General features: G+C 48.6%; 1 protein-coding gene across 1 annotated transcript; it reads right to left on the bottom strand.

Moving 5' to 3' along the window:
- Positions 1 to 10,174: 10,174 nt before the first annotated feature.
- LOC147526398 (uncharacterized) lies at positions 10,175 to 11,197 on the bottom strand. The gene has a single exon (XM_086629753.1). It carries the CDS (start codon positions 11,195 to 11,197, stop codon positions 10,175 to 10,177), a length of 1,023 nt encoding a protein of 340 aa, XP_086485879.1.
- Between the last annotated feature and the right edge of the window lie 5,869 nt (positions 11,198 to 17,066).

Below are 17,066 nucleotides of genomic sequence, written 5' to 3'. Positions count from 1 at the left end.
CCCGAGCCCCACCACCGCCGCCGCCCCTTTCCCGCGCGCCCCCGGGTGCAGTCCCCAGGCCCGCCCTCTCCTCCCCCGCTGGAGCATCTCACATGGGGCCGATGTTGTTCTGGGAGTCTGGCCGCAGATCCTTGATTGCCCATCAAACAGAGATGGCTCCTGGAGGGAGTGATCCACAGTCATGGGCAAGGCATTGATGGCCCATTAACAGAAGACAGTCTGGGAGGAGGAGGCAAGGGAAACATTGCCCCACCTGGTTTCAGCAGCTCATGAAGATGGTGATAGAATACATACTTTTGGGCACATCTTACATCATAACCTAGGACATAATCCACCCCTTATTCTATTACCATCTACATCATACTCAAATCAATACCCTCCTACAGAGATACACATATATATATATAGAGAGAGAGAGAGAGATACAGAATGAAGAAAAAAAAAAAAAAAAACAAACAAAAAAACAAAAAAAACCCCAAAACCCCTTACATACAGTTCTCACTTAAAATCAGGTCTCCTTGTGGTACACAACGTGTTTCCCCATCTTTCTGCATTACCCACCAAGTGTAACCAGGTCCTTGAGCAAAAACAATCCCACGGATGGGTTTGCCTTTGTCTGAGGTGGGATTAATCCAAACGGTCTTTCCTAACATACCTCTCATGTGCACCACAGGGACTTTATCTCCATCCACTGTATGCAAGGGTTCAGATTGGGCGGGACCAGCTCGATTGACGGACCCTCGGGTATTGACCATCCAGGTGGCTTTCGCTAAGTTCATTTCCCAATTTCTGAAGGTTCCCCCACTAAGTGCCTTCAGGGTAGTCTTAAGCAGTCCATTACACCGTTCAACCTTCCCAGCAGCTGGTGCATGGTAAGGGATATGATATATCCATTCAATACCATGTTCTCTGGCCCAGGTGTTTATAAGGCCATTTTTGAAATGGGTCCCGTTGTCTGATTCGATTCTCTCAGGGGTGCCATGTCTCCACAGGATTTGCTTTTCCAGACCCAAGATGGTGTTACGGGCAGTAGCGTGAGGCACAGGGTAGGTCTCCAACCATCCTGTGGTGGCTTCTACCATGGTGAGCACATAATGCTTGCCTTGGCGGGTTTGAGGCAGTGTGATGTAATCAATCTGCCAGGCCTCCCCATACTTGTATTTGGACCACCGCCCACCATACCATAGGGGTTTCACTCGCTTAGCCTGCTTAATTGCAGCGCATGTCTCACAGTCATAGATAACCTGGGAGATACTGTCCATGGTTAAATCCACCCCTCGGTCTCGTGCCCACTTATAGGTGGCATCTCTGCCCTGATGGCCTGAGGCATCATGGGCCCATCGAGCTAAGAACAACTCGCCTTTATGTTGCCAATCCAAGTCTATCTGGGACACCTCTATTTTCGCAGCCTGATCTACCTGCTTGTTGTTATAATGCTCTTCATTAGCCCGGCTCTTAGGGACATGAGCATCTACATGGCGGACTTTCACAGGTAGCTTCACTACTCGAGTGGCAATGTCTTGCCACTCATCAGCAGCCCAGACTGGTTTTCCCTTACGCTGCCAGTTTGCCCTTTTCCACCTTTCCAGCCAGCCCCACAGAGCATTGGCTACCATCCATGAATCAGTGTAGAGGTAGAGCTTTGGCCACTTCTCTCTCTCAGCAATATCCAGGGCTAATTGGACGGCTTTGAGTTCAGCTAGTTGGCTCGATCCACCTTCTCCCTCAGTAGCTTGTGCAACTTGTCGTGTGGGGCTCCATACAGCAGCTTTCCATTTCCGGCTAGCACCTACAATTCGGCAGGAGCCATCAGTGAAGAGGGCATATCGTCTTTCACTCTCCGGTAGCTCATTATATGGGGGTGCTTCCTTGGCGCGTGTCACTTGCTCCTCCTCTTCTTCAGAAGATAATCCAAAAGTCTCGCCTTCCGGCCAATTCGTAATTATTTCCAAGATCCCAGGGCGATTTGGGCTTCCAATACGGGCGCGCTGCGTTATGAGGGCAATCCATTTGCTCCAAGTAGCGTCAGTGGCATGATGCGTGGAAGGAACCTTTCCCTTAAACATCCACCCCAGCACCGGTAGTCGGGGTGCCAGGAGGAGTTGTGCCTCTGTGCCAATTACCTCTGAGGCAGCTTGGACTCCTTCATAGACAGCCAAGATTTCTTTCTCTGTTGGGGTGTAGTTGGCTTCAGACCCTTTGTAGCTTCGGCTCCAGAATCCCAGTGGTCGGCCCCGAGTCTCACCAGGCGCCTTCTGCCAAAGGCTCCAGGACAGACCCTTGTTCCCGGATGCAGAGTAGAGCACATTCTTCACCTCTGGTCCCATCCTGACTGGGCCAAGGGCTACCGCATGAGCGATTTCCTGCTTGATCTGGACGAAGGCTTGCTGCTGTTCAGGGCCCCAGTGGAAATCATTCTTCTTGCGGGTAACCAGGTACAGAGGGCTTACGATCTGGCTGTACTCAGGAACGTGCATTCTCCAAAAACCTATGGCGCCTAAGAAAGCTTGTGTTTCCTTCTTGTTGGTTGGTGGAGACATCGCAGTGATTTTATTGATGACCTCGATGGGAATCTGACGCCGTCCGTCTTGCCACTTTACCCCTAGGAACTGGATCTCCCGGGCAGGTCCCTTGACTTTGCTCTTTTTGATGGCGAAGCCAGCTTCCAGGAGAATCTGGATGATCTTCTCTCCTTTCTCAAATACCTCCGTTGCTGTGTTCCCCCACACAATGATGTCGTCAATGTACTGCAGATGTTCTGGAGCCTCACCCTTTTCCAGTGCAGTCTGGATCAGTCCATGGCAGATGGTAGGACTGTGCTTCCACCCCTGGGGCAATCGGTTCCAGGTGTACTGCACACCTCTCCAGGTGAAGGCAAACTGAGGCCCGCATTCTGCTGCCAGAGGAATGGAGAAAAAGGCATTGGCAATGTCAATAGTGGCATACCACTTCGCTGCTTTAGACTCCAGCTCATACTGGAGCTCCAACATGTCCGGCACAGCAGCGCTTAATGGTGGAGTCACTTCATTCAAGCCACGATAGTCCACTGTCAATCTCCATTCTCCATCAGACTTGCGCACAGGCCAAATGGGGCTGTTGAAGGGTGAGTGGGTCTTGCTGACCACCCCTTGGTTCTCCAGCTCGCGGATCATCTTGTGGATGGGGATCACAGCATCTCGATTCGTCCGGTACTGCCGGCGGTGCACTGTCGAGGTGGCGATTGGCACTTGCTGCTCTTCCACCTTCAGGAGCCCAACTGCAGAAGGATTCTCTGATAGTCCATGCAGGGTGTTCAATTGTTTAATGTGCTCTGCCTCCACAGCAGCTATTCCAAAAGCCCACCTGAGTCCCTTTGGGTCTTTGTAATAGCCATTCCGGAGGAAGTCTATGCCTAGAATGCACGGGGCCTCTGGGCCGGTGACAATGGGATGTTTCTGCCACTCCTTCCCAGTCAAGCTCACCTCGGCTTCCAACAGCGTCAATTGCTGCGATCCCCCTGTCACCCCGGCGATAGAAACAGGTTCTGCCCCCATATGTCCCGATGGCATTAGGGTACACTGCGCACCAGTATCAACCAATGCTTCATATTTTTGTGGCTCTGATGTGCCAGGCCATCGGATCCACACCGTCCAAAAAACCCGGTTTTCCCGTGCCTCTCCCTGGCTAGAGGCAGGGCCCCTCTAGCCTTGGTTGTAATTTCTTTCCTGAGTATACATACTAGAGGTTCCTTCAAGGGGATCTGACAGATCATACCCAGCAGCTTGGTTATAGGAGGTTGAGGCTACCTTCACTTTAGTGGAATTCCCTTGATTAATGTTTCCCTCCTTGAGTTGACGCACCCGTGCTGCCAGAACAGAAGTGGGTTTCCTGTCCCACTTTGCCATGTCTTCCCCATTGTCACGCAGGAAGAACCACAGGTTAGCTCGTGGGGTGTACCCTTTCTGTTGGACTTTGACTCTGGGGCCTGTAACTTGCACTGGTGCCATGTGAGAACTGTTCCTCCTCATCTCCTCCCTCATCTCCCTCATCTCCTCTTTGAGGTCCTTAATCACAGCAGAGACATGAGCCTGCATCGGGCCATTGATCATACTCTCATAATTTCTAAGCTTGTTGGCTACAGAGCCCACTGTCTCTTGGTTGTTATCGGCATTAATTGTTGCAATGAAGGTGGTGTATTGAGATGGCCCTAGATTTGCCAGATTCCACAACATCTGCCCCGTGCACCTGACCTTGTCAGGGTCATTATCATGCTGCCCATCTCTCCCAAAGAGAACCTCCAATACCGCCACTTCTCTCAGCTGTTGGATCCCTTCCTCAAGGGTCTTCCAGCGCATTCTATGATGGTGCTCCTGCATTCTCTCTCTGTGAACAAACCTCTCTCTTACACTCATTAAAAGCCGCTCCCAGAGGGAAAAGGACCCTGGCTCCCTTACAAATATCTGATTCATACCTGAGTCCTGGGTCAAGGGTCCCAAATTCCTTGCCTCAGTACCATCCAGTTGCACGCCTGTACCCATAAGATCCCAAACCCTAAGTAACCAGGTTGTATAGGCCTCACGCCCCCGTCGTACAATGTCTTTGTGCAGATTACGGAGACTTTCGTACGTCAGGGACTTGGTGATGATTTCAACCGTTGGCTCTCCTGCCGGTTGTGAGGGCCCCCCTTTCTTATCCTTATCTGGGTGCTTTGATTTTATCTTAGACTTCCTTGTTTCCACAGGGGCGACGGCTGCTGACTGCAGCTGCCCTTGCGGTTCAGCTGGAACCTGAACAGTTGTAACATCTGTGGGTTCCACTGCTGCACCATCAAGCTCCCTCTCCTCGGGGCAGGGAGAGGGTTTCCCATCAGCTGGGGAAGTGTATTCCCTCAGCACCTGGCGTATCTTCTCCTCCATTACCCCCATCCAGTCCGAGTGGTTCATTTCTGAGGTGGGCTGTGGGACAGAGTCAGGCTCTGGGGCAGCATCTCTAGTCTCTGGGGCAGTGTCAGGCTCTGGGGCAGCTTCCCTATTCTCTGGGGTAGATATCAGGGTAGTTATCCAAGTCAATCTTCCCTTATCTCTGAATGCTAAAAAGAACAGGCATATCAGCAGCACCAACCACTGTATGATATCATTAGCATTTAGAGAAGATTTGAATCCTTCAAAAACTGGTGGGGCAGACCCAAAGACCTGGGTGAAGGGTTGGGAGAAAATTTTTCCCAGTGTCATTTCCTCACAGTAGGTACCATTAAGAAAGTAACCCCAAAAACATACAGTTAGTGTGTGATAGCTCTGAATCCATGTGCCTGCCTTCCAGAGGAAGTTAAAAATCCATGAATTCTTCACCTTATTAACCCATAAAGCGAACTGGATAACAGCCACAGTGGCCTTAGTTATAGGACCCATGTTTAGATAAGGGCCTGCAAATGGAAGAAATACAGCCACGACCACATGCCACCCGAACCAGGGTAAGCCAGACCACATGGTGACACTTACAACAAGGTAGGTCGCTCACGAACTGTTATTCCTTTTCCTCTCGATGCCCTCGTGCCCCACGTTGGGCGCCAAAATTGTCTCGGTTTGAAAAAAAAAAAAAAAAAACCAGAGGTCTGCTAAGGAAGGCAGGAGCCTCCCTCGAAATGGAAACTGTAAACCCCCTCCCTCCGAATTACTAAAATTTTGAAATTAAAGGGCTCTCAGGCAAAGATATGGGAGTAGAAATAACAGTTCTTTACTGGGAAGATTAAAGAGAAGGGAAAACAACAACAACAACAACCCAAATGCAACAGTACACAAAAAGAAAAAAAACAAAAAAAACAGAAACCCGCTGACAGAGTCAGAATACGACCTGACACCCTGCTGGTCAGGGTGCTGGCAGCAGTCTGATCAAACGGTGGCTGCGGTCCTCCTGCAATGGCAGACGTGGCTCCACAGAAGCAGCGATCCTGCCGAAGGGCGCGGGCCCCTCCGAAGGGCCGGCGGTGCTGCAGATGGCCCGGTCTTCCTCGAGTGGCTGCTCTGTCCCAAGTAGTCCAGCAGCAGCCCGAAGCGCCCGTCTGTCTCCCCCCGGTGACTGCCCGAGCCCCACCACCGCCGCCGCCCCTTTCCCGCGCGCCCCCGGGTGCAGTCCCCAGGCCCGCCCTCTCCTCCCCCGCTGGAGCATCTCACATGGGGCCGATGTTGTTCTGGGAGTCTGGCCGCAGATCCTTGATTGCCCATCAAACAGAGATGGCTCCTGGAGGGAGTGATCCACAGTCATGGGCAAGGCATTGATGGCCCATTAACAGAAGACAGTCTGGGAGGAGGAGGCAAGGGAAACATTGCCCCACCTGGTTTCAGCAGCTCATGAAGATGGTGATAGAATACATACTTTTGGGCACATCTTACATCATAACCTAGGACATCCATCTTGACTGACCTGGTCGTTGTGGTTGTTTTCTCTTAGATCTTAATCCTCTCTGGGGGAGCTCGGCCCGGCGGGCACCCCGGGAGCGAGGTGCTTCCCGAGCCCCCCCAATGCAGCTCCCCCGGCGCCATCTTGAGCACATGGCGCCGGCCCGGCCCGAGCAGCCGCCCAGCCGGGAGCCGGAAGAGAGGGCAGCGCCCTCCGCCCCTCTCCTCATTCCTGGGCAAAAAAACCTTTTCCCGAGCCTTTGTCTCAACTTAAATGGGGCAATTCGCAGAGGCGCCGATTTGGCGCAACCCCCCGAGGGGGATGGGACTCAGATCTGGTGGCACAGGGAGCAAATCCCCTCCCCTGCCACCAGAACACCCCCCCACATCAAACTATCACACATCCAGAAGTACCTCATTTTTAATTTACTGCTTGCAGCACGTGCCTGATACTACAGCCTCAGCAATTTACATGGAGTTAAATGAACACAGTTCGATAAATGCGGGTAGTCCACACTTTCAAAATTTCTAGAGTTTAACAAATGTCTTGATATGACACTGGTTTTTAAGTTATCCTGAGCTTTGGGACATATCTGTGAAAAAACTTGACAGCAACTTTCTGAATTCTTAGGAACTCCTTGTTCTCAAAATTCTCAAGTTAGTTAAGTGTGCATAATATAAAAACACAACTTTGCATTCATTTTCAGACTGAATATTATTTTTAAAGGGTCTTAACATCAGTCAAGAGAAAACATGCAAGATTTCCAACGGATTTAAATTGATTCCAGTTGAGGCATTAATAGACAAGTTGGTCTGTATCTTTCTGCACAGTCTTAAGAGCACACTGTAGCAGAGGCTGTGGAAAAGGAGGGTGTTCCTGGGCCCCACACATTCGACAGCAAATTTCAGTATCTCACCATAAAGGCACACTGTTGGAAAGCTCAAATACTCACTTCAGAACTGAGTGGCAGAGGCTCATGTGTTCTGTACCTCTAGGCCTCTGAGGGAAAGAGAAGAAACTTCAAGCAGGACACCTTTACCTCCCTAGAGGCAAGATTTACCTGAGATCACTGGTCAGCAATGTTAGAGTGGAAGTCCTTTTCTTTTTTTTTTGATACAATGATAGGAAAGAGTAAAACGAACTGCCTTTTCAAAAGGGCACATCCTGTTGTGATAAATGAGTGAGTCCCAAACAGAACTCCAATTAAAGTTTACGATTTATTAGGCGAATAAAAGCAAGCAAACAGCGCTGGGTGCGCCGGGAGTCTCCGCTCCACCAAGACGCACACCATGTAGTTCTTATTTCTGGTTTATATTCCTTTTACTAATACATATTCTCAATTGTTTCCGAGAAAAAGGTGGTCTTATTACAATGGGCTCGGAGAAGTCATCTCCATAGTCTCCACCCCTAACCCCCCCAGTTGCGCGTGCGCAGTGTCTCCTGGTGGTCGTGAGTAGGGGTCTCAGGGATGAAGGCTGTATGTCTTCCTCGTGATGACTTTTTCACCTCCCCAGAAAACTAGTGAAGTCATCATGACTCTGCTCTGCGAAGTCATCAGGACCGTCCTTGTTCTCCATCTTGGCTCCTGCTTATCTTACACAAGGGTTATGCAACTTGCAGATACATGACTTAAGCAAGCTAATTTAAAAGTGGTTAAGCGAGATTAGAGATTAAGAGCATACAGGCCCCTAGGCCCCTCTTGTCTAACACCTTGCAACTGGCAGTAAAGCGAAAGAAGAAGAGAAAAAAAACCCCAAAATGTTAGGTGGCTTTTGCAAGAAGCGAGAACTATACACATACCATTCTGCTTTCTCTAGGACTACGGTTATACAAGAACGAACAGCATGGTTAAAGGTTTACATACACAGAGAAGGTCATATTTCACTGTGCGGCCCTAACATTGTTTTATATTGCCATGTATCAGGGGAACACATTTCACAATTGGGGCTCGTGGTTAGCAGCATCATGAGGCATTTTGCAGGTTTACGTTTTTGCATTTCACAGAGATCTTAAACTAAGACAATCACTTATCTTGAATAAGCACACCCTACTCCTTGCCACCTATTTGCACATCCATCCATTGTCCCATATTGACACGAATCAAATGAACATATTTCACACTGTTGTTCTCAATGTGGATATGAGATGAAACAAGCCACACATAGTTATTCTGAGAATACCTGTTTTGTCTTTTTCTCAGAGGAACTGGATGCTTACTTATATCTTCTTGGAGAAAGAGTACAGGGAAAAGGAATATAGGAAGTAAGAGTTATCTATGATTTTCTTAAGCCCACAATAAACCAGTTGTATAGTAACTACATACAGGTGAGCTAAAACGCATGTACAGGACTGCCTGTGTGCTCATGTAAATTGAAGACTGAATAAAGTTGAAAGACACTGACAGAAAATTAGATGACTTTGTCAACTCCAGTGCTAGAAAAGGACTTAAATATCAACAGGACAGAGAGTAAAGTTATGGGTTTAGCTAGAAATTAGAAAGGACTTCTGAACTGAAGGTAATAAGATAAGAAGATAAAAACCTGCCTGTACTTTCTGGTGGTAGGACTTTTAAGTTTCCAAAATAAAGCAGCTGTGCAAAAGGCTAATGCCTCTTACACGAACAGATGGGAAGGGGTAACTTTGGAGGGGGAGAGAGAGATAAATTTTTAAGGGCAAATGACATTTAAGATAAATGCCTAATATCCAACAGTCCCGAGTAAATTTAAACTGGAAATTAAAGGAGGGTTCCTAAGTACCTTGGAGTACAGTCATGGAATGATGTCCAAATCAGGACATGAACATAACCTGTCTTCAGATTAAGCTTTATAGGGTTATGGAAAAGAGTGTATCACTGAGAAGCTAACGTTCTGACACCTCAAGGGACTTCTGAAGAAAATGGATGAATTACTTGTATGACGGTTATTGTCCTAAATCCAGGCTTCGGATTTTGTCCCTTGATTGCTGGAATCAGCCAAGCAGTCATTGTGTCATAGGACAAAATAATTTGTCAACTTTAAAAAAAAAAAGCAACACACCTCTTCTAAGTATTCATCAGCCAGATTTTTTAGTGCTCCAACAGCACTACTTAATCTATGGAATGTTTTCAGACCTCTGTCAGAATCACAGTAATACCGATACGCTAAGTGTTTTTCCAAAATTCTTCCATTTATTTTTCAGAGCATTGTTGTGGACCCATTGAAAAACCAAATGTTGGCGACCCACTGTGTCAAGAATTAGAATCATTTTTGATTTGAGTTTGATCGGAATTGATCCGAGCAGATGTTCTCTTGGAGCTCCCCACCCGTAGTGTTTCCCTGGTGACTGCATACCCGGACGCACAGCTGAAGACTCCGTTCTGTCTCCTGGATGTCCCAGGTCTGCTTCCCAGCTCCAGAACTTCGGCTCCAGTTCTTTGGCTGCCCAGCTGCAGAACTTGGCGCTCCCCTGCCTGAAGTTCTTGGGCTCCTGCCTTGGCAGGGCACAGCCCCAGGGGGATGCAGAGCACAGCACCGAGTTGGGACTCGGCGCAGGAGGAGGGATTTGTGCGCTGGCAGTGCAGGATGGCAGGAGAGCAGAGCCCCGGGATGGGGAGGGGGGCAGAGGGTGCGGTGAAGAGGAGGTCAGGCCTGGTTTGACGAGTGGTGGGGCACGGGCTGGGCCTGGAGACCCCCTGGCTGGAACCATGTGCCCCAGGAGCAGCTGCACTTGTCTTCGGGCGATGTAGTTGAGATGGATCTGTGGGCCAGCACATGCCCCAGCTGCTGGCCCGGCCCTGGTTGTGGCAGCTCCTGTGCTGGTTTTAGCGTGGCCGGCGAGGTGGTCTCTTGGGGGGCTGGGAGCAGTCTTGGGAGCTGCCGGCTCTCCGCTTCGGGGCTCGCCGGGGCGCCCCAGCAGAGCGGTCCCTGCCCAGGTCAGGAGCGGAGGGACCTGCCACAGCCTCCACCAGATCCTCCTGCTGCTCTTCCTGCTCCCCGCGGGTGGGAACGGGGGCATTGGGGGGGCTGCTGGGATCTCCATGAAGAGCAGCGGTGGCAGTGCTGCGGTGGTCCTCCTCATCCGCTGCAGCCGCGCTGCTGAAGGGGGCTGGGTCGGGGACAGGAGACGTTCTTTGGGAGGCAGCGGGACCAGGGGCAGCCGCAGGGGTAGCCTCCTGCTCCCGGGCAGCAGGGGTGTCCTCCAGGCCCAGCAGGCGGTGGGCCTCCGCGCTGCAGCGCTGCACGGCGACACCGATGAGATGGTTCACGAATGTCGCCGTGTGATCGTGCAGGTTCACCTCCAGCAGCTGCACCAGGACATCTTCCTCCAGCCCAAAGATGCCCAGCACAGCCAGGATAAAGTCCTCCATCACAGCTGCCGTCCCAGGCTCCTCTGCAAAGATCAGCCCCAGCCGCTCTTGCAGCCAGGGCTGAAAGTGTCGGAGCAGAGCCGGGTGCTCGTGGAAAAGGGCCGCCCAGGTGTGCGGCTGGAGGCCGCCCACCGGAGCCCTGGGCCCTGACTCCACCACCAGCGGCTGAGCTGCTGCAGGGCGAGGGAGACTGCCAGGGGCTGGGTGCCCGGGTGCACCTGCTGCCTGGTGGCTGCCAGCTGCCACTGCCACCAACCCAGCTGATGGTGTGACGACGACCTCTTCGAAGTCGTCGTCTGCCCTCACCGAGTGCAAGATGGACTCCACTCTCCTCTTGCAGAGGGGGCACTCGGGCTTAGTCTGAGCCCACCGCAGGATGCACTCATAGCAGAATTGGTGGAGGCATGGCACCACAGAGGCAGCGTTCTCCCAGCTGTCCAGGCATACTGGACAGCGGTCCTCCACCTCTGAGGCCATGCTCTCCACACTCCCTGCGGTGGGCTGGAGGGAGCTGGGCTGGTGAACTGCACCCTTTCAGCGCGCTGCAGCAGTGGGTGTCACTCTGGAAGAAGAAAAGAGGCCACAATCGTTGGCTGGCCCAGGGAGGGGTGGAAGAAACACCCAGGTCCCTCCAGAAGGAAACCCTCCCAGCTCCCTCCCCAGGGCCAGGTGTCCCCGCACAGCTCACCTCTGCTGCTGCGAGCGTGCCTCCTGCGTGCCCCGGCTGCCTGCAGCTGGCAGGGCCGGGGAAAAGCCTGTGATCACTTTGGGTTTGGAATGAAGAGTTGCAAGGAGCAACTGCCCATCCAGGACAGTACCACCAACACTCACTTAGCACTCCAGCCTCGCGAGTGCTCAGCTGGAAGGCAACAACAAACCAGCTGGGTGGGACTGGGTGCCAGGTTCTAGTCACTAGGTGACAGCAGAACCCATTGTTCCGGAGTCAGTGACAAAGGAATCCATCGTTCCAGAGTCGGTGACAAGAACCGACTTGCGGAAGTCACAGCAGGACATCCTTGCCCACGGAGCAATTATGACTCTGGTCCTAGTGGATGAGCAGGATCAGCTGTGCAAATGTTGGTGCAGGGAAGAGACAAGTAAGGAGACAGATCTGTCAAGCCTTTTCAGCAGCACTTTAAATCTCTCTTGGTTTAAATTGTGTAAGCTTGACCTGATCTGGACTATTGCATGTCATGTTCAGGCTGGAGATGAGATTTCTGTGCTCAGATTTCAGACTTCTGGATGGGATTCAGTGGGTGTCCATGGCCAGGGTTCAGGCTGAACAAAGGGAACAGGATCGCTTTAGGCTCAAGCCCTGGCTTTCTGATTTATGCAATGTAGAAATTCCTCTTATCGTCACCCTCAGCAGATGTTTCTTTTTGGATTTTGCCCGCACTTTAGCAACTGCTTAGGCATTTTTCTGAGGAAAACTTGGGTTTTAAGGCTGCTATTGCACCGGAAAACCTGCAGTTATATGCTAACCGGGCATTGTAATTCTTAGTAGTTGAAACTTTTGATGGAATCCTAAAATACTTTTAGGCTTTAGGTCATTCACCCAGTCCAGCTCCCTGATCAAAGCAGGGCAAACCCCAAAGAGAGGTCCCATAGTCAACATTTTGGTTTAGATTCCTTACTATTAATTTGTTATAAACCAGATTATTTTCTGACAAGTCTATCCCTACTTCAAAGAAGTGGAGTTAAAGCTGAGGTTTCAGTCCCCATGTTGCTCTAGTAACATGGCACGCTTCTGTTCCAAAACCAGAAGCAACAGGCAAACCACAGCAAACAGGCGCTGTGGATGTATCCCATCAGCTGACAGTGAGTGACAGACACGTTGTGAACGTGATGACCAGACAGAGAACCCCTGGGAACTGACCCCTACGGTGCCAATGAACGGTCTCCAGAAAGCGTTGGGATCATCTCGGGGGGTTCTCTCTGCATCGTTTCTTTAGCTGTTCTGCTTTGCTTTCTGCCGCTGTACTGCACGCTCCATGCCTACTGCTTGCAGGACACTCACAGACCTGACTACAAAAGCTGAAGAGAGGTTTAAAAGGGGATCCCTTCGCTCCCCGTTAGAAGGCAATTCCCATTACTCAACATTGTATTCTTCTCACTGACTACAGTCTTCTGTGCATTTTCATTAACTAATGCCCCAAAAAGCAGAAATGACCAATTTAGGACTTCACGGGGGCTTTGGAGTATGCATCTGTATTAGTTGCAAACTTGACCTAACTCCTACTTACTTGAGACACAAGCATGAGAAACTGACACAACTTCAAGCAGAATCGGGCAGTCTGGATCAGCTCTTGAAACAGACAGGGTCTGACACCTTCCCAGTATCTCTGTAGTAAACACTGCAATTCACAGGTGCAACCTACATTCAACACAGGAGAGTCAGGCCATGTTTACAGGAGGCAACCGAGCACGTTACTTCTCAGGGAAGAGCACCCAGGTCTGGCCTCAGAGTTGAAAGCAACATTACCGTGGCAAAGAAGGGACTGCAGAAAGGCAGAACATATGCACAAAAGGTTGCTCCTGAGCATGAGCAGCTTCATAGTTGTTGAAACTGGTCTAAAAGACACAGCAGGAGATGCGCTGCACCTTGTTAGCTTGCACCTCTCTGTCCTGTGCTCCACCGCACAGTACACTCTGGTGGCAGCATTTCTTCAGGCCTCTCACCGAGCTGGGCAGAAAAAGGCGTCATCAACACACAGTGGGAGACGCGAGTGTTGCCACACACTGCTCTAACAGCGGCCAATCAGAAGTACTAAGGGAGTCGCTGAATTTATAGTTTGCAGCAGTCACATTCCAAAACTAGGCTTAGTTCTTTTCTCTTTAAAATCAGGTCATACAAGCCAAACATTGCCCCACATGCGCCCTTAGATTCAGCCACCAGATTCCTAACTAAGATATGGTGGACTGGACAACTTGTGAAGCGCGTTTCATTGCCCAAAGGCAACAGGGTAGCAAGATCTTTCAGTAGCGTCTAGTAAACACGAAACAAGGAAAGCCCATGCTTGCCAGGCAATCACTGACATGCCACTCAAACTCTGTCAAGGAAGCACTTGAAGATCCTACCCACACAAGACCCTGAGGAATCAAACACGCGACCCATCACGCAAAAGACACTACTGCCTCCTACCCCACGTTGCACCATAATATCAACAAGATCCCAAACTGAATAAAAACACCGCAGCGTTTTTATTTTCTCATGTCTTTAGACCGTAACTGTGACGTACTCTCTTATCTTCCCTCCTCTGCAGAGCTCTTAAACACACATGGGGCTTCCTTGTTTTATAAAACTAGACAGACACAATGTACTTTGTAACAACAATTTGTTTGGATTTCCATCTATAAAAGCCCCCCCAAAATGCCACATTGTACAGTAATTTCTGTACTGATAAAACACTGATGTGCGTCTTAGACTCCTCCTCGACACGCCTCCTGGTGGTCGTGGGCAGGGGTCTTCGGGATGAAGGCCGTAGGTCTTCCTCACTGTGTATTTTTCACTTCTTCCCTAGAATTCCTGTTTTGGCTGAGCTTGTAGAGACAAACCAGTTCCCAGCCTGGCTTGGCCTTGAGTGGACATCCGGTTGTCTCCTACTTGTTACTGTTTGAAGACAAATGTTAGTTCTTGTCAGTCCTTATCTCTCCTCTTTGTGTTTCCTTTCTCCCTACGGGTCACGAGTTACAACCTTGCTAGCATTTATTTTGTCTCTCTTACCGGCCTTCTTTTCGGGTAGTTAGTGTTTCAAAGCAGGGATTAGTATTTGATAACTTCTAACATTTCACAGAGCTATTTCACAGAGCTAACATAGTCTTATGCCTATTCTTATACCTATCCATAGAAATAATAGCTAATACAGTTTTATATGGTCTTATGCCTACTCCTATACTTATCCCCCTATCAACACAAAGGTTCTCTAACATTTAGAAAGCCATTTAAACTGCATTAGCAAAACTATTTTGCTAAATTACATTTTCCAACTCATCAGTCCTTATTACGCTATATACAAGCTCACTTCTTCCAAGAGTCACCCCTACTCGCATAATCAAATCCTGCCATTTGAAACACTGTGACATTATTGTGTCATATAAAATGGCTGAAGATTGTCTTGACAATGGCAATGGAAGGATTGCTGCTATCTAGAATTTGAGAAGTGAAAGCTGAGAAAGAGTTAGATCTCTTGGAATTATACATTTTAAATCTCAGAGACGCAAAGTGTTCAAAAGCCATTAAGTACCACAGATCATCATAAAAGGGGGATCCAGGTTCTGAAACTTCTCCTGACTAATTTCAATGGAAATATTAAAGAATGAAAGTGTGCTATGGAATTACAGGATTTATTTATATAGACTGACATAAACTCACTTTATGATAACATGTTTTTAAATGTCAAGCAGTATAAATAAGATATCTTAAATTACTACCCAATAGAATGACTTCAATAAATACCTTGAAAATAATGATTATAAGAAATAAGTTTGACAGACTGAGGAATAATCAAAATCACTGTAATCGTTTATCCAAAGCCAAAGCCATTTTATGCTTGCACATAGAAAAGAAAAGTAGAGCATAGCTTTTCAACAACAAAGAAAGCTCAAAAAACACTTGGAAAAATCAATTCTGCCACTCACTCCATTTTTGCTGGGCACATTAATTTTCACATTTTGGTCAATGATCCACTGCATGCACATGGCTTCTCTATTTTACCTCATTTTGAGAAAATTATTTTCAGAAAACATGCCTCCAAGAGACACCTGACAACTGTACATCCACATGATTAAACAGAAGAGAGGAAAACCCAGCACTAGACACATCATGCCCTTTACAAAAGCAGCAATCGCTTGCAAGTCTCTGGCCAGAATCCTTCTCCCTGAAAAAATAAATGAATGCTAGACAGTTCTCACGACATTACATCAACATAAAAAAGTTTAGCTCTCCTTTGCATCAATAAAGCACATCATCTGACCTAAAGTGTAGGTCTTCATCACTAAACCGCTTTCAAATGAAACAATATCAACCTTCAAAGACATCTTAGTATAATGAGCTGCCTGTGTCGACCATTTGGACTAGTTACAGTATTTATATCTGTCTAGTCCATAATCTTTGAAGAAGGCTAATGAGGTCTGAGAGGGAAAGACGAGTTCAGTCAGTATTATTTATGGGCCTCTTTTTTCTCTCTTGTTCGGTATGAAGATGTGCAGCATTGCAGAATCTTTCAGTATCCATTTCTCCCACCGAACCCACACTGCAGACTTAATCGTAAAAAGGTACCTTCTCACGGATAAACAAAGTAAACTCGTATCCGTCAGACCTGAAAGATGTTTTCACCAACCCCTCGGGACTGTCTGCTGGTGGTAGTTCACCCGCTAGGATTTCTTCAGGACGTCTAGGGTCACTAATAATGGTCGGCTTTGGCCTTTCCTTGAGGTTGCCGGTCAGCCCACCGATAATGCTGGTCCACAGCAGTTTTGTGCAGTTTTAGACTCTGCAAAAACAGACAGAAGGAAAATAAATTCATAGGCGTATTGTCCAGTCTCTCACAAGTCTGGAAAACAAAGATGGTCTGTTATCTTTTTACCTTTGCATCACCACAGTTTGGCATTAAGCCTGAAAACCTGAACTAAAACTGAAAGTGGAAATAAGCACTAATGTTCAGGTCATTCCAAATCTAAGACTGTAGTGCTTCCCGTAAAGATATTTGACTGCAGAACATGGAGTTTTCATGTTCAATAAAAAACATCCTCTCCTTTTTATACTTAGATTATAGCCTAGCATATTGATGTGGCAGTATTTGAAGCCAAATAACTAACCAAAACAAAAAGTACCAAATCAATACAACGTTAATCATTGACTGTCTTAGACTAAAGTTAATGGTGGTTAAATTAGAGATTAAAGATATCACTGAAGGACTAGTAGCAGAGAGCATACTCCTTCTCTGTCGAAACATCAACTTTCCTCAGTAGGCATTCAAATGCCACAATATTTCTATGGATGATCATTTTACATTTCATCTACCTGGACTTGTGCAAAGCTTTTGACACTGTCCCGCACGACATTCTTCTCTCTAAACTAGAGAGGCATGGGTTTGATGGATGGACCACTCGGTGGATAAGGAATTGGCTCAATGGCCGCACTCAGAGAGTAGTGGTCAACGGCTCGATGTCCATGTGGAGACCGGTCACGAGTGGCGTCCCTCAGGGATCCGTGTTGGGCCCGGCCCTCTTCAACATCTTTGTCGGTGACGTGGACAGTGGCATGGAGTGCACCCTCAGCAAGTTCGCCGATGACACCAAGCTGTGTGGTGCCGTCGACACGCTGGAAGGGAGGGATGCCATCCAG

This window comes from Tauraco erythrolophus, chromosome Z, assembly GCF_009769465.1.
Source record: "Tauraco erythrolophus isolate bTauEry1 chromosome Z, bTauEry1.pri, whole genome shotgun sequence".
In the NCBI taxonomy this organism is placed as follows: Eukaryota; Metazoa; Chordata; class Aves; order Musophagiformes; family Musophagidae; genus Tauraco; species Tauraco erythrolophus.
The sequence above is the reverse complement of the archived record's forward strand: the minus strand, read 5'-3'. Positions and strand labels throughout refer to the sequence as shown.